The 26,720-nt window shown below is 36.4% G+C and overlaps 1 protein-coding gene across 7 annotated transcripts in view; it reads left to right on the top strand.

Moving 5' to 3' along the window:
- Positions 1 to 26,720, top strand: part of Epha5 (EPH receptor A5) — a 353,466-nt gene that overhangs the window by 54,648 nt on the left and 272,098 nt on the right. For all 7 annotated transcript variants that reach the window (XM_028893691.2, XM_028893555.2, XM_028893477.2 and 4 more), the window contains exon 3: positions 20,037 to 20,700. In XM_028893691.2, the coding sequence (XP_028749524.1) occupies positions 20,037 to 20,700 (664 nt within the window). The remainder of the gene's footprint in view (positions 1 to 20,036; positions 20,701 to 26,720) is intronic.

Raw genomic sequence — 26,720 nt, 5'->3', positions numbered from 1 at the left:
ATGACAGCTAAATCTTCTGTCATTCAAGTCTAATGAGAAAAAAGGCCCTAAAATTGAAAAACAACTTTCTCTTGCTGAGTGAGTATCACTTACTCTTAAAGGAACTATGTATGCACACTAGTATGATTCTCACTTTCAACATGTGCATGGCACTGTGATTGGCTCCGTGCCAAGTGTCACCACAATGATGCTTACTCCTGGGTTCTGATGGTTTTTAGATTGTTCATAATGGGCAAACATCAAAAACTGGACAACTTATCTCAATCTGTGCTTTCTGCCATCACCGCTGCTTTCTTGTGTGGTATTTAAAGTCACTGTACATCGCTCCAATATGGTTAGTCAATCCAGATTCCATTGGAAGCAAATGTAAGGTCCTTTTTCACGACCTGATCTTAAAACCTAGTCTATTTATTTCACTTATGGATTCTGATAGATCACAGAATAAGTGATTGTTCAGTTCAGAAAATAGCTTGTGAATATATGATAATTGATGTGGAAGTACGTATGTGAGCTCCGCTGTCATATTCAGGCCTCACTTTCTACTTTTTTGGAAAAAAAAAATTGCACAGAGGCATGCTTTTCCAAACAAAGAATACACTTCCATCTTCTAAGTTCAGTATGTTCTCCTACATCCCAAGCAACTTTCTCTGGGTTCTTAGGAAGGATAATTCTTATCATCATCCTCTATGCTAGGACTTCATTTGGGGATTTTTAATACGCTTCCTTTATTGCATTTACTACTTTATACAGCTGCCAGCTGACCAAAGGAAATGGGGAAAAATATCTTCTTTCTTAGCAGAAGTTTACAACATTAAGATGTGTTTATATTGGAAGAAGTAAAGAAAATAAGAATGAGTAGGTATTTTTAGAAAGGAAGGAGGAGGAGAAAGAGGAGGAGGAGAAGGAGGAGGAGGAGGAGGAGGAGGAAGAAGAAGAAGAAGAAGAAGAAGAAACAATTACAGTTTTGTACTTAGAATTATAAGCTGCTATTTTCTGGGGTAGAGTTTTTTTTTTAAGCTTGACCCCATTAATTTGGATAAGAATTCTTTGCACATAGATCCTCATGAATATCTGGCCTATTTATATTAATGAGACTCACTCAGAATATCTATTGCTGAATGTTTAATTCTGTCAGCATTTTAGGTTAAAAATAGTTGAAACTGGTTGGAAGAGAAAAAAATACTCATTACTAATTTTTCATTGTAAAAACACTTTCAGAATTGTTCAAATTAAAGTTTAATATCAAATATTTAATGATAATATGCAGTGTTTTCTTTTTTGCTTATTTACCATCAGTAACTGGCTTTAAATAAAGTATAAATTATATTTTATTGTCAAATACTTTATCTTTTAGTACTTTGTTCTAAAAAATACAATAGCTAAATGTATGTTCTTAAGTATGTGCATGTGGACATGATTGTGTGCATGTGTGTGTGTGTGTGTGTGTGAGAGAGAGAGAGAGAGAGAGAGAGAGAGAGAGAGAGAGAGAGAGAGAGAGAGAGAGAATCTAATACTTGTAAAAGTCTAAACTGCAGCTTCTCAAATATAGAAAAGAAAGTTCGGCCATTACAGAAAACATGAAATGGCTGTAATAGACACTTTGAAGTGCCTAGGGTGTGCTGTGTTGCTGTGACTTAACTGATGCAAGTGTGTGGCTGGAGGTCAATGTAATTAATGTATCCTTGCATCCCCTTTGGGACAAAGTTCTGAAACTAGGGCAGGTCCTTCACTTTATCTGCTCTCTGTGATTATGAATGGAATATTTCAAGTGGAGAGTTAACAGAAATATAAATAGAATCATCTTTCCGATGAATTTGAGTGTCTAGTTTCTCACCATAGATGAGAAAAGCAAAAGTTAGCACATTTGTAGCCTATTTACTTCTCTACAAAAATCATTGCACAAGTTAATTCCGTCTACGGTAAGAATGAGTGGAGCCATAAGCAATTTCTTCAAGCAAGATTGCCATGGTAGCATTCACTGCTTATTAACGCTAAAAGTGTCATCTCTGAAGTTCATATTATGGTTAATAAATAAAAAGTGCACTGATAAGTGTAATTTAAACAAAAAATTAGTTGTGAATATTTCTGTCCATGAAACAATTCTTCATTCTTTAAAATATTCCCTATTAAGTATTTCACATTTTTCTTTTTCTAGTAATTAAGTATGTCAATAATTTTATGTTTAGTATATTGACTTAGCATTTGTGCCCGGTGAACTGGCATGTACCAAATGAGGCCATAAAGGACCAGGTTTTGTTTGGAATTAATGGGAGGGAATTTATCCAGGGTTTTGAAGTTTACATTTATTCTGAATAGTCATATTTTACTTTGTGACAAGATAGAGATTTTACACATCACTTACATGACTTTAATATGTTTAGAGCAAGCTTCAGTATCATGAAATATATACCTCAATTTTACTTATATAAATCTTTATATTACAAAATTGATGATTTGAGAAAATTTTTTAGTCCTTAAACATCTCCATGGTCCTGCCAACTGTAACTTCACAGGGGTAATTAGAAACAGGGGACACACAGATAAAATGTAATTCATAGTGCTTCAAGTAGAACTCTTCAACGAGATTCAATTCTCTCCACTACAAAACCATTCCTGGAGCTGCCAGCTCCTAACGACATGTGACAGGATTGAGTTTAACCTTCTCTTTCTTTCTCTGTTAGTTTTCTGGCCAGGGTTATTATTGAGAGGGAGAGAAATAGGGAATAGAGCAAAAAGCTGGCAACATTTAAAAGTTGATATGCCAAGTGCTCTTTGACTAAATTACTTCTAGAAAAATGGTGAGAAAAAATGACTGTCACTCAAAAGTTCTTTCCTTTCCCAGCCTTAGAGCACAGCACAGCATCTAGCTAGGCAGGAAGAGTAAAGCAAATGACTCTAGGTAAATCCGTTCATTCATTTATCCCTCTGTTCCTTTATTTATTCTTGTGCACATATTTTCAATCTTCTATCTTTTTGTACCAAATGTTTAAAAGAGAGAGATGATTTAAAAATGGGTTTCTTTGTCATAGAATGAAAAGAACAAACCAATCAGGGATACAAATTGATCCTGGGAAAGAAATTAGATATGAAGAAAAATATGTACACCGAGTGAACAGAATTTAAGCAATTTTTTTGTAGGTTATCTTACTAACTGGCCATAAGCTAAGCAATTAGATAAAAATCATAACATTTCTCACTAAATGTAATGTTTTGTAAGATGACTACATGTGTCATGAAAACAATAGTTATCAAATATGAGTGATTGAAATAACATAGGAATCTAAATAAGGGAATTTATGGTGTAATGAAAACATGATGGTGTGAAGAATTGCATTATAATTGCTGAAGTTAGATAAATATTGCTTCCAATGATACCTGTATTCACTATTAATAGTGTACAAGCTTGACTTGAAATTTTATGTTTGCTTTGCTTCTCTTGTATTGTGATGTGTTGTGTGTGTGTGTGTGTGCACGCGCATGTGTTTGGTTCTGTGTGTATAAGCAAACCTATAGCAATATGCAACTGCTCTGATATCACACAGAAATAGTAGCATGTATGTGACCTTACAAGCTGCCCTGGTGTGGCTGCCATCGTGCCTTTCTTGCTACTTCATGTTCCCTCTCTAATTCTGAAAAATTTCTACACCTTTAACTTCTGTTCTTTGAAAAATATTTCATAAGTTATATCACATAGTATTGAAATTTGGGGGCTTATCTTTCACTCAGAATAATCCTCTAGATCCATAGGCCTGGCCTAGTGCCACTTAGCTCTGGTGGATGAAAAACATCCATAGGCCAGCTTGAGTGCTCACAGTCCTGACTCACTGAAGGCATCCACAGGTCAGCCCGGTGCCACTCTGCTCAGTCAGGTTACAGACAACAACAGGCCAGCCTTGTGGAACTGGGCAGATAGGTCCCAAGGTGATGAGTAAATATATGGTGGAAAAATGGGAAAGAAAGAGAAGCACAACAGTGGAATGTGCTGTGGAAAGAGAAAGAACTGAAGAAGTGAGGGCTGTGAGGAACAGGCTGATGTTAGCAGCCTGCTTCCCACCTGGGACCAGGGTGACATCCAGGGCCCAGACTGCTGCCTAGGGCCATGTTTGGGTCCATGGTGCTACCACAGCAGGAATCTGTTGAAATCCATGACTCATGTTGTCATCAAAGTCCACAAAAATGCCTGGGTTTCTGGGCCACCACCTGTGGATATGTTCATGTCTGAGAGCTACACTGATGCTTGGACCATGCTGAGTGGTTGTACTGCCACCTGGAGCCATGGTGCCATCCAGGTCCGGGCTGCAGCTGACAGCCATGTCTGGGTCATTGGTCCCACTGCAGCTGGGGTCTGTATTGATGTCCATGACCTGTCTTACCACAGAGGACCATAGGAACCATGCGTGTTGAAATCAGAGGGCTGTGCTGAGCTGGCCCTGGGATATCTGGCCCTGCCCCATGCTGGACACTACAGCAGGAGAGCTGGTCCTGCCCCTCATGGGAGAGCTCATCCCTCAGACAGTCCCACTCCTCACCATGGGTATAGGAGAAGTGACCCCAAAGGCATGCATGGGCCTAGGAGAGCTGGCTCTGCCTCTAGCCTGAGGGGGGTGGCCCCAGTGGCCTGACTGACCAGCTCAGCTAACAAGACCCACATTCTGGGCCTTGGATTGGCCCGCCCTAGCATCTACCCCATCTATGACCTGCTGGAGTGCCTGAAGGGACTGGTCCTGTGGAATGATAGCTGTAGGATCCCCATGACTCCAGGCAACAGCAGGATAGCCAAGAGATTTGGTGGGGGTCCAGTGATGATGGTGTGTCAGAGGCCAGAGCTCTTGAACCAAACCAATGACTTATTTTGGTTGGGGCTGACTGGGCAAAAATGGTAAAATATGTGACACACTATAACTCCCATTGCCACTCGGAGAAATGAGGAGGTGTTGGAGAGAGGAAAGAAATCCATGACTTTCTTTAGAAGAGAGAGGTGATTTGTTGTTGTTTTGTTTGTGTTTTTAGTTAATTTTGGGGGCATTTCTTTTGGGGAATATGGTGCAGAGATGAGAGACACATATGAAAGGACTGGGAGGTAAGTGGGAGTAGGGTATGTGATGTGAAATTCCCAAAGAACCAATAAAGAATTATGGCATTAGAAAAAAAAACAATTCTCTGGAGAATAATTGACTTGATAGTTATTAACTCATTGTGTTTTGTTGATGTGGAGTGAATTTTTCTTAAATTTTGTTTCATGTTTGCTGGCACAAAGTCTTTCAAGCTGACACTAGTCTTGGCCACTGTGAGGAAAGTTGTTATAAATGTTCATGTGTGCTTTTATGTACTTGTATACACATGATCAACGAGGTGGGAGGATACTATTGTGGTGTTAGCTCTCTCTTCCAGCTTTACATAGGTTCTGGACACCAAACTCAGGTTTTGAGACTTGTAGGGCAAACACTTTTACTTTCTGTGCCATCTCAGCACAAAGACATGCCATTTCCGCAATGTGCAGTAATTTCAGTTTTAACTATGAAAGAACTCCTTATTTGCTTCAGTGGAATCACTCACTTACATTTCTGCTACTGATGCATGGGCAGTGCAGATCTATAGATTGCCCAGAGTCCAGAGAAGATGCTACATCCTGCATGGGTTATCTGAGGGGAAAAAAAAAAAAATCAACGTACACTATGATCTTATGTCTGTAAACTTTAGTCCTCTAAGACAGAATTCTGTCTTTACAGCTACAGCTCTGTCAGGCATTCAGGGCAGGAATAAATCTAGATACACCAAGCTCTTTGTCCATCTACTTTATTTATTTCCCTGGGATGAAATCCTGTCTACATAGCTTCAGCTCCATCCTGATACTCAATTCCTCTTTGTCCCCTCTTTTACTGCCCTCTCATAGTCCGGCTAACAACTAAGCTCTTATGCTTCCAGCCTCATCTTTGTCCTCTGTTTCTTTGCCCTCTCTCTCTACTTGCTCTCTACTCCTGGCTCTGATGAACTCTTGTAGAGTTCTGCCTAACCATCTACAAAACCTCTGTGTTCTTCTCTTCTCCCTGGTCCTGTCCTTCTGTCTCTTCTACAGAAAATGCCTGTTCCTTCTTCCCCTGGTCCCGAGGGTCTCTGCCTCCTCAGGAATGTTGCTCCACCCTACTTTCCACCTTGATATGTAAAAATCTTTTTTGTTCTCAGTCAATTGCTCTGGAGAGCCGCGAGGCCTCAAGGCAAGGGGATGGTCTGAGCTTCATTTGCACAAGAAACAGAGTTTTGTGTCCTCCAGCCAGCTTGTCTCCTAGGCTCAGCAGGGGAGTTAGTTACGTAGACTTTCAGCAGGTGTGAGGAGCTGAACTACTTGCCAAATGGTCTGGGAATATTTGGGCATGAAAGAATTTCATAGCAGAAGACAGCTGAAATATTAAAAGCTGGATAACACCAAATATTCATAATAAATGGCTTGCCTTTTGACCGACCCTTGGCCGGTCAAACTATAGCATTAATACACAGCTGAATCTCTATGATATATTCTTGTGGCTTACCACATAGATCAGGGATTTTGAAACTTTATTTTCAAATGAAGTAAAGTTAAGTGACAGAGTCTTTGTCTGACATATTTGATGTCCTAGATCCAATTATAGCACTACGAATATGAGCAGTTTTTGGTATCTCAGAACAACATGTGTTTATCTGATGTCTGGTGACGTTAGAATATATTTTGTACTTATTTTCCATCTGTATAATCTTTGTAACACCCACAGTTCTTGTCCTTATTTGCTAATTGATTTATTAATCTTCATTGATGAGTTTTGAGTCACCTTTACAAACATTTTGCAAGATATGGTGTTGTTATTCATTGGTTGATTTCACTATTCAGACCTTTAGATATATCCTTCAACTCTCTGAGAGACTCCCTTGTCTTCTGCTGAGGCATCAGTTTATTATGTTTTCATGTATCTGATGAGCTACTTTCCTTCGGTTACTTTTAACATGTTTCTTTTAATTACGTAAGTTATGAAATTATAGGCACTGGACTTAAGCATGGCTCAGTAGGTAAAGTTCTTTCTGTGCAAGTGCAGGGACTTGCATTGGATTTCCAGAACCCAGCAAATGCTGGGGGGCAGAGTCCAACCTGTCATTCCAGCCGTGGGAGGTTTAGAGACCCGGATCTCCAAAGCAGCTGAGTAGTAAAATGAACTGAGTAGGCAAGCTCTGGGTTTAATTAAGAGATCATGCCTCAAATAATAAGGTGGTACAGCAACAAAGGATGATTCCTGGCAGCCCTAAATACTCTCTGTCTCTGTCTCTCTATCTGTCTCTCTCTGTCTCTCTCTCAGACACACACACACACACACACACACACACACACACACACACACACACACACCAGTGACACAGGGACAGAGAGAGAGGTGCACCTGCACACACATGTACCCAACATGGGCCAGCAAGCATATACACACAGTGTATTTACAGACACATGAAAAGGAAAAACACATAAAAACACCAAGATTTGAAATCATCATTATACAGCGACACTTGCATGTGCAGGCTTTGGTTAACGAGTCACTTTTTCCTCAATTAGGAGGGTGTGTGTATGTGTGTGTGTGTGTGTGTGTGTGTGTGTGTGTGTGTGTCTGTGTGTGTGTGTGTCTGTGTCTGTGTGTTTTGTTGTTGTTGTTGTTGTTATTGCTGTTTTGGCCAGAAACAAACATAATAAATACATACAGGAAATGAGATTTGCAATGGACCTACAGCTGTCCTTTATCTTCTTCTATCTCAAGCGTAAAAGCATTGAAATTCTGAAAATAAGGCTGTTCCTATGGATGTGCAGTTGCTGACTGCACAGCCCTCTGACAGTAGAAAGCCTCTATTTCTAAGGATTTCATTAATCCTTCTGTGGCCCGGGGATGAGGGACTGAGTCTCTGTTATGGCTCTATAATCACTTAAGTGTGAATAAGCTCACAGCCTTAATGTGGTTGTTTCCCAACAAAAGATGAGATGGAAATTTGTGTTGAATAGCCACTGATTACAAGAACATGATTAATGTGAAATATGGAATTGATTTATGGTTGCTGTTGTCACGACCTGGACCACAGAGTGTAATGTTATCTAGTAAAAAATGAGGGCAGAGCCAAGAGCACTGGGCAGGCACAGCACCCATATTTTCAGATATATTTCATAAACTGAATGCAATATCCATAGTTGCAAGTGGCTTACTGAAATCTTTTTTTTGTTTTTGTTGTTGTTGGCAAGATAGCAATAAGATAATTGTATTTATTTTGTCTGAAACAGTAAGCACACCAATGTTAATCTACTTTATTTTATTAAACTGAATCATAAATATAGTCATCTTTTTTTCTTTTTCATTTCCTGGGACTTTCATATTGCTTTGTAAAGAAAGTTTCTCTAAAGAATTTACAGTTGTCTATGATATGATAGCCTTTATATTAATGGATACAATTGTGTCACTTTTGAATTTCACATGCTACTGAGAATGTACACATGTGGATGTTACTAATATCCCCTCTGCCCTTACATGGTTCATCATAGAGCAACACTTTACAGTAGTTATATTAGTACTTGTGTACAAATGCTCCTATGAAATCTTGAGAAACGAAGATGCTTTTTTTTTTTTCCACTTGTTTAAAAATAAATTTACTTATTTATTTACTTTACATCCTGGCCATGGTATCTCTCCTCTGCTCCCAGCCACCCCCCAGGCACCCCCCAACCCCCACCCCTGCCCAATGCTTTTTAGACTACAAAATCTCCAAAATAAATACACATTCCATCACTTTTTTGCTGTCACACAAAGTACTTGCTTCCCTTTGGTATTTCCATGCATGTGATTATACCTTATGCCTATTTCCCTCCTGCTGCCTCATCCCTTGTTCCCTCCCCACTTCTTACTGGCATACTCCACTTCACAAGCAGTCTGTTCTATGTATTCATCCCACTTATGTTACAGTACTCTATCCCTCTAAAATTTTTACTCCCTTTCATCATTCCTAGCTCCTAGTTTTCCTTGCTTCTCTATCTCTGTCTCTCTCTGTCTCTCTCTCTTTCTCTCTCTCACACAGACATGTCTACATCCTGCATGTTAGAGAAATCATGCTATATTTGTCTTTCCGAGCCTGTTTTATTTCATTTAACATATCTGTCTTCAGTTCCACCCATTTTCCTGCAAATGTCACCATACTATTCTTTATTTCTGAATAAAATTTTATTATACATCTCCGCTGTATTTCCTTTATTAATTCATTTGGCGAGGAATATCTATTTTGGCTGTGCAACTTTCCTGTATTAAGTAATGTCATAGTAAACATGGGTGAGAAATACTCTTCACAGTATAGTGTGTTAGATTACTTTGGTTATATTTCCAGGAATGGAAAAACTAATTCATATAGTAGTGCATGTTTAGTTTTTTGAGGCACTTCCATACACAGTGACTGCAGTAGTTTATAATTACACCAGCAATATATGTGTGTTTCTAATTTAAACACATATATAAATGAGATCAGAGACATGATATGAACACAAATATGAACACAGTATTATATAAACTTTTATGATAGTGCAACAAGAACTAATTTGTTTTGTATGATAACAAGTGTTTGACTATCTCTTGGCATATTCTAATAGAAAATATATACTTTGAAGCTTCGGTTTGAAGATGTCCTAATACATGATTGCACTATTACAGTGAACTAAATCAGTGTTTTATAATCCTATTTGACATAAGCTGCTACTTATGAAATTATAACTCATGGCACAAAGTTACTGAAAATTTTCATAATATGCACCATAGGTAATCGGTGGCTTTTTAATAGGATGCTGATGAGACCATTTTAGATCTTATTCAGTTTATTAATTTGTTAATTTCACATATTCTTATTCATTTAGCCCATGCTGTTTTCTAAAATTATTATTGACAAATTGATATGATATAACTAGTTCTAATTGCTAAGATTTTTTTCAAGGATAAATGCCAGGTTTTCAATATTAAAATATTCATGAAATATTTTACTATTGTATAGAACATAAAACTAATATTTCTGCTTAAAGTTGAGTAATTTTATATTTAATGTTTAGTTTTTAATTTTATATTTTACATTTTATTCATCATATAATTTTATTTAAAAAAGATTTCTTGATCAAAACTTCCTTGTGTCATTAATTTTTCTTTATAGAATTTAGAATACATTTCAGGGCCCTAGGGACTCACACATGCTAGGCAAGCAAGCATGCTACTACTGAATATTATCTTTAATCCTGAAATATATAAAAGTTTCTACTCATATCTATTTTCTGTCACAAGTATTTCCTGAGGGGCTTTTGCATTTATAAGTCAGTTTTTTCAACTTAGATAATAAATAATAAATAACTTAAGAATAATTGCTAGCTGAAATATTAAAAGAGAGAGAAAGGAAGGAAGAATCACTTCTTTGACATTCACACATATTGTTTATATAGATAGTCAAACACTTATGAGTTTCCCTATGAAAATTCTCATATAATCTTGAAAGGCTAAATTTATTTCTCAAGCCATTTTCTTTATATCATGAATTAAATTTGAGATCATAACTATCCGTATTAGTCCATAAGCAGTAAAATAATCAACTTCAATTTAATTTCATACACAGAAAATTCAGTCATTTCTAAAAATATTATGAATTTTAACACTTACACATTTTAAAGATGTTTCAAGCAATTCAAACTCTACTTGATGAAAGACTTTTTTTACCACTAAAATATTACTGAAGAAAAAGACAAGATTTGGATTCAAGGGTTTTTTTTTTTTTTTTTGTTGTTGTTGTTGTTGTTTTGTTTTGTTAGACTTTGAACGTTTTATCACAATTGTCTTACCAAAGAACTATATCTATTGGAAAGATTGATTTTGTGAAACAGAAATTATGTTATGTGTTTTATTTGTAAATCTTTCCTTCTTGGAGTTTTTACATAACCTAAGATATTTCTTTTGCTTAGTGAGTTGCCAAAAGTTCGAAAATTAAATGAGAATTTGTTGGGGCTATAATTCTATCATTAACACTCACGCATTTATAATTTTATGAAATAATAAAATATCTGGTTTTCTAAATAATAAAATGTTTCCTCTTTCATTGATGAAAATTACCTCAGGTGACCCTATTTTATTCACTAAAATTTTAACCATTAGGGTTGAAGTGATGGTTCAACAATTAAGAAATCTTGTTCTTGAAGAAGACCTAGGTTTGATTTTCAGCACATACATAGTGATTCACAGGCTTTTGTAGCTTCAGTTTCATAGTCTCTTCTGACCTCTGTTGATACCAGGAGTGCACATGGTGCTCATGTGTGCACACACACACATATGCAGGAAAAACACTTATACATATAAAATGAATAAATATAGAAGAACAAAACAAATAAAATGGCCCTCATAAAACCAAAGGCACTGGTTAAAATCAGAGAGTTAAGAACTTAGATAATTTGGCAGTTATTAGCATGATTTATTTATGGCTTGTGTTTGCTTATCTACAAAACAGAGTGGTTTTATTCTCAATGATTGTGCTCTACATAAAATTGATTGTGGGGAATGGATCAAAAATGGGGTCGCATCTATTTCTTTCTCTAGTATGTAAGCATCAATAGCTCTATACATACCAGGATTATTTTGGAATTGAAATATTTTTCAAAAGATGATGATGAAAGACAAAGATTACTCTTTTTTTACTCTGTAGTTTGGACATTTGGGCAAGCCTCAAAATGCTGACTGACTTGAGACTGAGATTTTTTACTCAGCAAGCACTGGTCTTTTGTAGCACTTTTCCCCCTGAGAAATAGCTTGTTATCAATTGTAACAGATTTAAGAAGCAACAAATATACAGAAAACAAAATCATAGTAGTCTGATACCTCACTGTGTGGGTATTTTTATGTCAACATGACACAAGCTAGAGTCATCAGAGAGGAGGGAACATCGTTTGAGAAAACGCCTCAATGTATCGGGTTGTAGATCATTGATTGATAGATGATAGGGGAGAGTCCAGCTCACTGTGGGTATGTCACAGCCCACCCCCACCTCCCCACCCCCCACCCCCGGCCACCCCAGCGGCCCCTCCTCCCCGCCCACCCAGACTCATGATCCTAGGTTCTATAAGAAAGAAAACAGCAAGCTATAGAAGCAAGCCAGTAAGCAACATCCCTCCATGGCCTCTGCATCAGCTCCTGCCTCCAATGTCCTGCCCTGTTTGAGTTCCTGCCTGGCTTTCTACAATAATAGCCTGAGATGTGGAAATGTAAGCCAAATAACTCTTTCTAACCAAACTTGCTTTTGGTTGTGGTATTTTATCACAGAAATAGTAACCCTAAGACACACACTTTTCTACAATGAATCATGATTGTAGTTTTAGTTACTCATCCTTCTAGAATTTTTCTAATTCATTCTCAGGGTAAATGTTTTGGGTTGAATGTCTTTGGTCCCAACAGAGTTCTTTATGAACATGCAGACAAATGAACTCATTTGTATATCTAACAAGAAAGAAAAGGATATTTCAAAATATTTTATTAATTCCTTGAGAATTTCATACAAGTTTCCATTGTGTTCACCATGCCTCCTGAACTCTTCCATCCTCGACTGTTCTCACCCATCTTTGTTCTTTCCCCCCATTAAGGCCAATTTGTGCTGCCCAGATATTCTTGTATTTGTTATCTTCCACTAGATTGTCATTGATGTATCAAGGTCTACATTCTTAGGGAAAAACCACCCATAATGTCCCAGAATCTAACAATTGCCAACATCTCCACTGCTGTAGTGGGAATCTGCAGGGACTCCATTTCCATGCTGGAATTTTTTTCTTCTTGGGCTTCCACAGGTCTTGTGCACGCCATCATGAAAGTTGTATATTCATATGTTCAGGTGTCCTGCTGTGTCCAGAAGACACTTTCCCAGCAGACATCCCTCTACTCTGGCTCCTATCTTGTATTTTCTTTCTCTTCCACAGTGAACCTGTGGAGGAGGAGTACAGTATATTTGTTTCTTAAAATAATAGAAAGTAGGTAAAATTCTAGTTATTTTTATCACCCTCAAGAAGTAATTCATTCATGTCAAAATTTAAAACTATTTGACCTAATTTTATTCACTTTAGGTAAACAGTGAATATAGGTAAAACTACATATATATTTACGTATATGTACATTTATATATGTATATATGTATACATAAGAGAAAATGTCTTATGCATTAAGACATACATCATTATAACAAACTACATATTAATTAGGAAAACACATAAAACATTTTGTTGCAAGTTTGACATATCTAGTTAAAAAAAATATTACTCTTTTTTAAGCAGAAATTTTCCAGTAGTTATAGTTAAGATGTAAATGAATGTTTAGATCATGTAGAAGCATATTTGAGATTCAGTGGTTAAAAGGGAAAAGTACATGGTTCCAGATTTTAATACCCACTTACACTGTTCTTATCGCATGTTCTGAGATCATGGGGTAGAGACCAGTCTTTTCCAAAACCTTAAAGCCCTGGTTCAGATGCTGCTTCTATTAATAAAGTGAACAAAGCATACCACACATAGGCCAGAACTTATATCCTGAATGCAGTAAACGACATCTACCTATTACTGAATAAAGCTTGAAGCAGAGTATTATTTTCTTCCAGGCGTCTAGAAGGCATTCTATCCTGTCCATAGAATTACTTTCATTGTAATGTGGCCTTTCTAGAATGTTCTCTGTCACATGAAAGCAACCGTGAAGGAAGTTGATTCTTTGTCAGATTTTTATTTTTCTTTGTCAGAAGAAATCACCAAAATTGGGCTAATATACTCTGACTAAGATATGACATAATGTATAGCTCCACTTTGTCACATGGAATATCGTGAGTTCAATTTGTCTAAAATTGTCCACAAGGCTAGTGAATGCAAAATAAAAACTGAATACTTTCAAAACAGGACATTAAGAATAAAGGACCTCAAGTAAGCTATGAATCGCAATTGAGAAAATGTGATGTTAGTAAAACGTAATTTAGCAGTCCAATCATAAAATTATGTGAATAGCTGTGGTATTAAAATATCACTAAATATTTAGAATTTTAATAAAAATTACTAGTGTTAGGCTGGCAAGATCGCTGAATAGTAAAAGTCCCTGCATCAAGACTGTTGATCTGTACTTGATCCCAAGATTCTACATGGTGGAAGGAGAGAACTGACTCCTGAATTTTTTTTTTGGTTTTTCGAGACAGGGTTTCTCTGTGTAGCTTTGCGCCTTTCCTGGAACTCACTTGGTAGCTCAGGCTGGCCTCAAACTCACAGAGATCCACCTGCCTCTGCCTCCCGAGTGCTGGGATTAAAGGCATGTGCCACCACCGCCCGGCGACTCCTGAAATTTATCCTCTGACATCCACACATATAATGTGGCATGCAAATTCATAAGAATACACACACACACACACACACACACACACACACACACACACACACGTAAATGTTAAAAAAATTAAAACATGTTTGTTCATTAATATTCTAAATTTATAAAATTTCTAATTTGAATCTGTAAAATGTAGACAATTTATAGGACAGAAAATTTATTTTGACATAGTCAGTGTTCTACCCATAATGAGTTATTTCTAATTAGTAGAGTTTCTGGATTAAGGAGGAGTATGTGACTGATATTATTCTGGATTTTGGAGGGCAAAGTTTGACATTAATTTTTTTTCAATATAATGTCTGAGATTGCATAAACACTAGGATGGCCGTGGTTCAACTCTAACATACTTGTTTCTTAATAATATTGTACACAGAAAGGGTTTATTATGAGTACATAATGAATAAAATTAACAACATGATTCCAACAGAATGATGTAGTAAGTGGTACAGTGAACTGAGGAATCCCCCATGGGAATCCTTAAGTAAAGGATAGAGATACCAGGATCTGAACACGCAAGTTGGTCAGATGGGCACTGTGCTTGAAAACATCCTTTCTTGTTTTGGCTCTTCAAGTATTTTATTTCTGAAATGATTGGAACATCAGATCTTTAGGTCCTTCCTGTTATTATTAAAACAACAACAACAACAAAACCAAAAAGACAAAAAAACAAACTGGACATTAGTATTTTTAACTGATCACAGCAGATAACTCCAGTTCTCAATTCAGTTCACAGAGCTCTTGTGCCAGTGACTGCATGGCTGTTTATACCTTAAGATATCAGAATATTTGGGACTAAAACTGAACTGCCAGGCACAATTTCCCTCTGAACAACGACAGTCAAGCATCTTTATTCAGAAGTTGACTGTGGAGTTGCTTTCTTTCTTTTTTTTCCTTTATTAAGAAATTTTCTGCTCACTCCACATACTATCCACAGATCCCCCCTCCTCCCTCCTCTCACCCCCAGCTCTCTTTCCCAAGCCACCCCACATCCTCACATCACCCAAATCGAGGTCTTCCATGGGGTGTCAGCAGAGCCCAGCACACTGAGCCTAGGCAGGTCCAAGCCTCTTCCCACTGCACCAAGGCTGTGCAAGGTGTCACACACCACAGGCACCGGGTTCCCAGAAGCCTGCCCATGCACCAGGGAAGAATCCCGATCCCCCTGCCTGAGTGCCCCCCAAACAGTTCGAGCCAAACAACCGTCTTCTGTATCCAGAGGACCTAGTCCAGTCCCATGGGGCTGACTGTGGAGTTTCTTACCACTGTTCCTTGACCTCAATTGATTAATTCCTTGATGCAGAAAAAAGATAAATAGAAATAAAATAATGAAAACAGAACTTGATGATCTGTCACCTCTGATAACGTAAAGGTCAGAATCAATTCCGTTCACACAGTGCTTCTTAGTATGGATTTGGGAGCACAATCTAAAGGAAGATTAGAGCCTGAACTCTGTGTCCTGAGTATTTTCAAGTATTAAAGGAAAAAGACGTAATACATGCGCTGGTGGATGGGAAATCAGAGTCATGTTGAAGCGGAAGGAGATAGTTGGCTCTCCAGGCAAGAAGCTTAAAAGGGCAGTGAGAGCAGACTGAAGAAAACCATTCTTATAGTTAGGGAGGGGGGAAAAAACAGTCTGTTCCATACATATGAATCAGTGACTCAGGTTCTTCGTGAGTGTGGGTGACATGGGAGGCCTGAGGATGTGTGAATGAAGAATACAACTTCGCAGGAGTTTTCCAAGCCAGAGGAAATATATATAAACAAAACAAAATATAAACATGTGGGAGAGATGTCATTTCAACCTAAGCTATCTGATTAACCAGAACTTAAATTTTAAGGCAAACACATAGGGAATAAGCAGGAAAACGCTACAGAGAAGAACATGGTCTTAGAGTATGGACCTTGAGGAATTGCCCTGACCAACAGAGGCAGATGTGTGTCCGCCTTATTACAGCTGAGAGGGCCCCCCTTCCAAAATTCACACATTCGTCCCTGGGAACAACCAAAAAATAATATATATATAGATATTGTCAACCACAGTCATAGGTTACCCAAAAAAACTGAACAGATACTATTTTTCATATCTTTCATTAAATTGCTTCAATCTCCTTGATATGGTTTTTGTAAAAGAAACTGTAAATTTACTTACCCCTTTCCTGAATTCTTGATGGATATTTTCATCATTATTTTATTTGTTTTATTTCTTCATTATATATTTTTTTCTCAGAACAGAAAGATCATTTCTCTATGCTAAGAAGAACAAACCTGCCAAAGAATTAAAGCTATTATTTCAGATAATCCAAAATAAATGAAAAAAAATTTTTCTCATTGTTTAAAGTGTTTGTTTAACCAAGGACAGCCATGGGAAATCCCTATAGTCCCTGTTGGTAATCTTTTCTGTCAAAATGTTTTAAGTTTTTCTCTTTATTCATGAAACATATATTGTGAACCTCCAGTTTTATTCTTGAAAAGTATAAGTAAATAAAATTGTACTAGAACAGATTCTAAAGATTTTCTTCCCATTAACTAAAACAACTCACAGCAGCAAGACATTCACACACACGTTTTGAAATCGGCACCCGAAGCTGGACGTATGTAGCCGCTCTGTCAAACGCTGCTTGCCTTGCACTCTTAGTGTTTGTTCTTCCCTCAAAAGGGCGGTGACTGCCTTGGTTTCTGATCTTGGAGGCTCCTGGGATGCTGTGTTAGTCTACTTGGTAGCCTCAGCCTCCTGGACCTTGTATCAATGTATGATGGAGGCACACGTCTTCTACAAGCGTTTGAAGGCTAATGATTGAAAATCTAGTTTGAGTTTTGTTTGAAAGATTATCATGAAGTAAGATGAGTATTTTGAGCAGTAGTACTTTTAGTTTTCTTTTACTAATTTGATATTCCTCTTTACTAATATAAAACATACCTACTTAATTGATATTATGGTAAATGGATTTTTTTTTAGCTTTTTTATTTTTAGTTCTTTTACTTTAAATATTGATTATGACATGAAGAGATAATTTATAACATAGGAATATATAATTAATATAATAATATAATATAATACAAGTAGAAGGACAAAATAGCTGCTATAAAATCAGTGGCTAAGCAAAGTTGAAACATTTTAAAGAGAGAAGAAATGATACAGGATGAAAAAACTTAGTCCTGTAATAACATATAAGTGTAAAAGTTTTTATCATGATGTTCCTCTGTTTCTCTTGTGAATTTGTCACTCAGCAGTTTTATCTTGCTTGCACCTTTTACATGTGTCTGTCTGATGGCAGCTAGAGGTTTCAGGTAGGCCGTCTGAAGTGTAAGGTGTTCTTCTGTCTATTTGACGTCACATTTGCTACACTCTTGCCAACTGAACAGAATGAACGGACAATGCTATCTTTAATTTCACATCCACCGAAATTAATTTCTCTGAGTGTTATGTATAATATCTGATATTCAAAGCTATATATTCTCCATTTATTGAAAGTCAGTAATATTCATTGCTGAATATATTTGCAAGATTAAAAACTTAATTATATATATGTTCAAGGAGAGTCTGTACAAGCTTACAAAATTTCTTAAATTCAACTAATGTGTTAAAAATGAATGTCTATAATGTGTTGTTCTGCAGTTTGATATCTTGATATTCTCAAAATGGAAGTATTTTAGTGGGACTAAATGATTCATAACTCCTCATTGTCCAAGTTACATTTTGGAATCAATATAAAGGTTTAAATATCTATTATTAATTTTGAGTTAATAGATTTCCTTCCAAATTTTATTACACTGATGTGTCATTTACAACATGACAATATTAAAAAATGACTATGTTCTCAAATGTAATCTTTTTTTTGAGTACTTTATGTTCTCTGTTCTTATTTTCTTTTTTATAATTATACTGTTATATATATGTATGTATGTGTGTGTATGTATGTAAATTTTCCAGTTAAACTTTATTTACCTTGTTATATTTAAACACTACAACAAATGCCTGCTGTAATTAAGTCATAGAAAGAAAAGTTAAAGTCTCAGTTTGAAGTTTTAACGGATTTGGTCTTTGATCAATTGGGCCCCACTACTCTTAGCCCTGGGATTGACCAGCAGTGCTGCTGGCAAGGGTATGTGGCAGAGAAAACTGCTTACCTGACCAGAATACAACAGAGAGGAAAAGAAAGGACTAGACCCTCTCATTCCCTTTGAAGGAACCTGTGAAATGGATTAATGTTCTTTCTCGAGGACTCAAGTGTTTTATTTTCTTTTTATTTAATTTTTTTCATACAATATATTTTGAGCATATTCTTTCCTCTCTCCCAACTCATCCCAGTTCCTTCTGATCTCCCTCCTAACCTTTTTAATGACCTTTCTCCCTCTTAAAAAAAAATCTATAACCAGCAATCAAAACCAACAAAACCCAAATAAGACAAAAATACCCAAACAAAATGAAACAAAAAACGCACCCCCCTAAAAATATGGAGTCTGTTTTGGATTGGTCAATTATATCTGGGCATGGGGCCTACTCTTAGAATGGGAGACTCCATTGGAGAAAACAGATATTCCCTTTCCCAGCAGGCAGTCCTGTGAATAGTTTCTTGGCTAGGGGTGGGTCTTTGTGTCCACTTCCCCTTCACAGTGCTGGTATTTCGTCTGCTTTGAACCTGTGCAGGTCTTGTGTGCTGTCACAGTTCTCTGTAAATTCATATGTGCATCAGTCATATTGTGTATGGAAGACATCGTTTCTTTGGAGCCATCCATCCCCTCTGGTTCTTACAATCTTTCTGTCTCCTATTCTGCATAGCCTTGAGGGAAAGGGTTTGATAAAGATAAATAAAAACATACAAAACAAGCAAACAAAAGTCTGTTTAGTAGATGCTCTAAAATCTCTCTGTCTCTGCACATTGTCCCTTTGTGGGTCTCTGTGTTAATTGCCATCTACTGCAAGAAGAAGCTTCTCTGATGAGGGTTGAGTGGTATACTCATCTACGGGTATATCAATATGTCAGTAGTAGTCACTTTGCTGCTATGTACCCGTGTCAAAATCATATGTTGTTCCCTAGATAGACCCATAATTGTTCACTGTGCCAATAGCTTCCAAATAGCTCTGTGGGCTGGGATCAAATTTTTAGCACATAGAACTTATAGACACTTTCTATACCATAATTTTAATCTTATCTAGAGACTTACCTTTTTTTCATCTAACCCATTTTCCTTCTTCTTTGAGCAAATATAAATCTCTTTTTAAAACTTTTATTCTAAAACTATATTTTTTCCCATTTGGTGCATTTCATTCACATTTTTCCATCTTTGGGTTAATCCAATGATGTACATAACAAATGGGGGTGTAGATTGCAGCTTTGTGCAAGAGTATATGCTTAGTATGTATGAGACATCAGATTGAATCCCTAACATGAAATTCAGAAAATCAAAATGTTTTTGTGACTCTCTTCTGCCAAAACTTTTATATGACTTATTTTATGATATATATGAAGCACATATATTTCTTTTGGTAAATTAGGTTTTATGTTTTTTTATTTATTTATTTATTTATTTATTTATTTATTTATTTATTTATTTATTGGTGTATGTGATATTCCGTTTTACTTTTTGAGTTTCCAGTTTTTTCACATCCCTCTATTTTGTCTTGTACAGTGGGAAGAGATTGGAGAAGTTGATGAAAACTATGCGCCTATCCATACCTACCAAGTATGCAGAGTCATGGAACAGAATCAGAATAATTGGCTGTTGACCAGTTGGATCTCCAATGAAGGTGCTTCCAGAATCTTTATTGAACTGAAATTTACTCTAAGGGATTGCAACAGCCTTCCTGGAGGATTAGGCACTTGTAAGGAGACATTTAACATGTATTATTTTGAGTCGGATGATGAGAATGGAAGAAATGTTAAAGAGAACCAATACATCAAGATTGATACCATTGCTGCTGATGAGAGCTTTACAGAACTTGATCTTGGAGACCGTGTCATGAAGCTGAACACAGAGGTCAGAGATGTAGGGCCTCTGAGTAAAAAGGGATTTTACCTCGCTTTCCAAGATGTTGGTGCTTGCATTGCTCTGGTTTCTGTGCGTGTGTACTATAAAAAATGTCCTTCGGTGGTAAGACACTTGGCTATCTTCCCTGACACCATCACTGGAGCTGATTCTTCACAGTTGTTAGAGGTGTCAGGCTCCTGTGTCAACCATTCTGTGACAGACGATCCTCCCAAAATGCACTGCAGTGCTGAAGGGGAGTGGCTGGTTCCCATCGGGAAATGCATGTGCAAGGCTGGATATGAAGAGAAAAATGGCACCTGTCAAGGTAAGCCTTTTCCTGTGGATTTGTGAGGGCTTTGTGCTTCTCTTGGATCCTATATTTGTTTTTCCCTCAGTGGTTACAAGTGACCTTTTATTTTGTTAATTTATGGAGATTATTTCTCTTCAAATTTTTTTTCTTCTCTGAATCTCAAAAATTTGAAGCAATGATGAAAGTTTTAATGTACTGCTTTACTGGGTATACATAGTTAATGCTCAGAGAGTGTGTGATTTTCACTATGATGTTTTATATTCACATCATTCGCAGAAGTTTTATTGTGAATGGCACAACCAATGGCCTGCTCCCATCCATTGTAGGATTGATGTCTGTCTAGGCTATGGTTTTCTGTCATGAAGTTATTTCTATCTTTGTTTTGCCATACAGAATTCAAATGCAAAAAAAAAAAAATCTTGGAGGAGACTTGTCTTGGCAAGCTTTTAACTTCCATTTAAAAAGTCTTTGGAAATAAGTTCAGCCACATGAACTTCTCAGAAAAACATTTGTCATCTCGCAGGACTTAGCTTACTACATTGTTTACATATGGTTGCAATTATATGCTTGCTTTTCAAAATTTATAGATCAATTTTAAATGCATAATAAGCAGTGCCCCATGAAAATAGCTGTTTGGAGACAGAGCCACTACAGAAAGGTCATTTCAAAGCAATTTGCACTTGGAGATTTTTTTCCTGTTTTAATTTTTCTTTTAAATTGAAACTTGATCATGCATGCTTCTTCATTCATTTGAAAATGCTCTCACTTTGCCCAGAGTATGGTAAGTTATCCTTTTAGACTTGGATATTTATCAATAGGTTTTTGAAACAGGATAGTACTTTATGCCAAAGTGGAGAAGAGTGTATAAGGAAACACATTTTCCCTTTTGAAAATGTGTGCTCTTACGGTTTCAAATTGTTTTGTACATGATTTCTTAATTTTAAGTAGATAACCAGAGGTTTGTGTGTATTGTCCGAGGGGAGAGCATAATGCTGTGCAAACCCTCAATCACTTCTTGTAGATTCATAACTGTTATTTCCTAAGTCCCTTGTATATGTACAAAAGTATCTATCTTGCTCAATCTTGACTTTAGATTGATCACAGATCTAGGGAGACAAAACTGCATCATTTACCTCATGGTAGCTGAAAGTTTTCCTGTGTCCCACCCAGTCCACAGCTGCTCAGACCCAAGTAAACACACAAAGGCTTATATTAATTAAAACTGCTTGGCCATTAGCTCAGGCCTACCACTGACTAGCTCTTACACTTAAACTCAGCCATTTCTGTTATCTCTATGTTGCCACATGTTCTGTGGCTTTACTTGTGTGTCATCACATGCTGCTCCCTGGATGGCAGGCTAGCATTTCCTGACTTAGCCTTCCTTTTCCAAGAATTATCATTGTCTGCTTATCCTGCCTATACTTCCTGCCTGGCTAATGGCCAATCAGCATTTTATTTATCATCCAATCAGTGCAGCACACATTCACAGCATACAGAACATCCCACAGCACCTCCCCTTTTCTATCTAATAAAAAAGGAAGGTTTTAACTTTAGCATAGTAAAATTACATATAATAGAGCAGTTATCAATCAAGAATTACAATATTTAGTCTATTTGTATTTGGCAAAATTAAAGAAACTATTCTATCTATCCTATATTTGTGAGTCTAAAGTTTCATATCTAATTTACCTTTTATAATAACCAAGGAAAATTATTTGGGGAATGCAAGTGGGAGAGACTTGTCCCAACCGCTGGTAGGCCATGACACAGAAATGTTCCGACTACACCTGGTAATCATAATTAAGCTGGTTTATTAATTCTCTCAAAACCTCTTTCATGCAATAAAGTTTCCTTTTCTGAAAACAGCTCCTATTTTAGGACCTTTATAATATATTTATAGGTAATTCTATAGCTGTCTTTAATAGAAACTATTCTTGATACACATACTCACATACACAGACAAACACACACACACACACACACACACACACACACACACAGAATGTTGTCAAGTGTTTCTAAGTTTGTTGGGAAAGTAAATCATAGTTCATTTGATCTTATTTATGTGACAGGTCTAACTAATACCTTGTCTTTTGTTTATGAAGAGTTGCATTAGTTTATGATGAGGTCATATGTAATTGTATGGTAGAAACATCAATTAAATTAATGTTCATTATAGAATATTGCAAATATTCAGTTTACTAATAATGTCTTAAAACTGTTGTCATTTTAAAGCAACAATTTACTTGACTGATCACTAACAATGTTTTAGGGAGTAAGTGGAGGCTAAAATAGTCCACTACAAAATTTGCTTTCATTCAGAATGACAAAAGGGTATAGGAGGCCCCTGAACCCTTATGGGATAAAATTTGAATTGATGAGATGAAAGCATTCTATTGACACTTATCATTAAATGTATCAAATTCAAGGGGTACTGCATCTGACCTAATATATGTTAGTGTGAGAACTTAACACTAATCTTTTCTTTCTTACCTCATACTCTTCATAATTGAGTAGAGACCACAATGAGTGGCAGTGGGGATGAACTGTAAAGTTCATGTTGTTAAAAAAAAAGTCTTTAAACTATTCCATAGTATGCTCAATTAGTGGTTGAACACAGATGCTCTTGCAGAGAACCTAAGTTCATTTCCCACCTTCCATATGGCATTTTACAATTGTTTGTAACTCCAGCAGCAAGAAAGCCAACATTATCTCTGTGCTAACTGCCCTCCTAAACATACAAGCTATGCTCAGTTTCTCAAAAGCATTTTTGCATAGTATTACTTGTTCTTTTATAATTCATCTCTTGCTCCCTTGAATAACCATCAGTCTCCATCATTCCTGGCTAATTCCTACTCACCCTTCCAATCTTCACTCCAGTACTGTTTCTTGAGAGATGCTATGACTTATCAGCACTGGATCAAGGATCGCTCTTATTTACTTACACACTGCCTTTTCATAGAATCATTTAGAGTTGCAATTTTTGCCTAGTTTATAATTTATTATATAATTAATGATTCTACTTCCATTGCACTATTCACTTCTTATGGCAAGAGTGGTACATATTTGAATTAAGGAGTGAGAAAGAAATTGGAAATGAAGAGGAAAGTGAGCAGAGAAAAGAGAATGTACAAATGTGTGCAAAATACTGTTTTACTGGTTTATTTTACATTTCTATTCACATACAGAAAATTTTCTTGTTCTGTTCAAAATTATTTTTTAAAAAATCTTCTAAAATAATGATTTCTTGGCCAAAGACTCTGAGGCCAAATTCTTAATAGCCAGAAATAAGTCATTTTCATGCTTTGAAATGGTTGGCATTCCATGTATTCACCACTGTGGACACCATCTCAGTCAATTTTGTCAAGCCACAAAAGTGGCCTATTGAAACATATTTATAAAGTGGACTTATTACTTAATGACATTTAATTACTCAGTCTCTCTACTGATCAAATTAGGTTAAGGTTTAATTAAGGTTATAATTATGTCAAGAAGCTGAAGTTTGAATATATGTATTGCCATACATTATCATACATGAATATTTGCAGAATTCTCCAGGTGATGACCCGATAAACCTGGTCAATCATGCCTCTGTGACCTCTTACCTCTGTAGGCATGATGAGATTGACCTCAAGACTTTTAGAAATTGAATTTCAGGGTTGAGAATGCTAGACAGTTAATTAACTATATGGTCTCACCCCTAATCATAACAGAGCATAGGTTGAGTGGACAAGGCCTGTTAAGAAATACATGATCCTTTATCTGCACATCACTTGAAGCTCCTTCTGAACTTCCCTAAAGAGAAGTGGGCAGCTTTATCTTTAGTAATCTGTGTTGGGTCAAATAATACAATACTCTAGTTTTTATTTTATTAACTTAGAATCTGTTATATATTGGCTTTGCAATGCCAAACTGCATGTTTCAAATTTCTATAATTAACTACTGTAAGTATGCAAAACTCTTTCTTTGAAATGTTCTTTGTTTTCAGAAAAAAAAATACTAACCTAATTCCATTTAGCCATGTGTGTTTCCTTACCTGTTATTTATTTTTATTTCTTAGGTATTCCATATTATTTTTCCCTCAGGAGTCATACGATTTTTTTTTTTTTTTTTTTTTTTTTTTTTTTTTTTTTTTTTTTTTTTTTTTTAGTACAAAATGGTTAGCAAAAGCCCATTTTGGAAGTTTCTGCTTTTTATTGAAATGGATGTGTTTGACAGAAGTAATTGAGTTCACATGAATCAAATGTTGCCTGCTGAGTTCTCTTGTGATTGTGTTGCTGACTTACTCAGATGCAAAGCAAGACCACTAATCTTCATCAGTTAAAAGTGGAATGAAGTAGTAATTTGAAATTAGCCCTAGATAATTATGGTTTCACTTATATCAAATGGGAAAAAGAGATTTAGATTGTGGGTCACTGCCAAAACTAGTCAGAGTGAAGAAGGTATATTGTGCAGGCAAAAAGAGTGGGTAGAGCAGGTTGCACATGGAGGGCTGTGGAGGAAAATCACTTATTAATTGTCCAACTGGGAGGTGATTGCACAGCAAGGAAAAGTGTAGTGAAAATGCCCAACTCAGGAAAGAGCTTTGATTCAGAAACAGTTCAGATACAGCAGGGAGCAGTATAGCGATCATTCATATTTCTGGCTCGTACTTATGATTGAATAAAATCTGGCTGCAAGTGTAGTGTATTAGGTGTTCTTGTAATTATGCATTGGGGAGCCTAGTTATTTTTAATTAGGCACATTACCAAAAAACATCAAAGGGGTTGAACTCTTGGTTCTATTTGGTATGCTATTTTATTCAACAATAAGAAACTGATTTTAATTTTAAAATTTCAGCAAAGGTTAGCAATTATGCAAGTATAAAATGAAAGTGATTCATTTGCGTGTTTGTGCATGGGTGAGTGTATGCATGTATGTATGCATGTGGACTTACATGGATGTATACATGTGTGTATGCATGTATGCTCCTGTGTGCAGCTATGTATGTGTGTTTATGTATACATGCATGTATAAACACCATGATGTGGAAATTAAGTAGCTAAACAGTCACATGTATTTTCAAGTAGTACACATAAGGATAATAAAAATAGATGGCTTTTGGTTCTTTCAGCTTAAACTGCTCTCTGCTGACGTTTTGGAGTAGTTCTATTAAACTTTTACAGACCTTTGTCCTTGTTTTATGTTTTCTTTTATCCTAAACCATGTTTTCAACACTGTCATTAATATTTTGAGCCAAATACTTGTGAGATGATGTGAGTAGGAATGTGGGTCAGTGGTGTCAGAGAGGATTTTAGCAGGTTCTTTGATCTCACCCAGTAGAAGCCTTAGGAATTCTACACTTCATTTTGAAAGTGAAAAACCGCCTCCAGAGATTGCCAAGTACTCTCTGTGATATTCTCACTCACAGTAAAGCACTAATCTAAGTCCCCTACTTCCCCAGTGAACATAGATGCCAGCAAAACTAAACACATTTGTGGATGTGTTTATGAACCATGCACCATTGGAAAAGCAAAAATAACAATTCTTTGCAGATAGAGACATATTAGATCTATGGAACAAGCAAGGTATATGTATTATTGAAAGTCACCTAAATTAACTTCAAAATGGTGAGAAATACTGTTTGTGGGAGACAATGTAGTCGAGTGTTTTAAGCACATTGATTCTGACTCAGCATGCGTGAGTTCAAATAGCCCCTTTTCTTAGACCGGCTGTCTTTCCAATATGAGTATCTGAATCCCTCTTCACTTTCTTCTTCTCTTTCTGCTTCCCAGCAGCCACTAGATGAAAGGCCCTTAATATAGTGTTGAACACATTGCATTTTTTTTTCTAGAGACACTTGCTACTTACTATACTTTGTTAAAAATATGATGCATTTTTTGGAATATGTATAGGGTAGCTATAGGTTAGTATATTCATAATTTCTTTAACTTGGACTGTTGGCTTCATATGTAAAAGGATAATCTTATATTGATATATTAGGTTAAACCAAGCTATATAAATATCAGTGAACTGCCTATGTAAAGAGAAATACA

The sequence above is a fragment of the Peromyscus leucopus genome, chromosome 10 (assembly GCF_004664715.2).
Source record: "Peromyscus leucopus breed LL Stock chromosome 10, UCI_PerLeu_2.1, whole genome shotgun sequence".
NCBI classification, from domain to species: Eukaryota; Metazoa; Chordata; class Mammalia; order Rodentia; family Cricetidae; genus Peromyscus; species Peromyscus leucopus.
The sequence above is the reverse complement of the archived record's forward strand: the minus strand, read 5'-3'. Positions and strand labels throughout refer to the sequence as shown.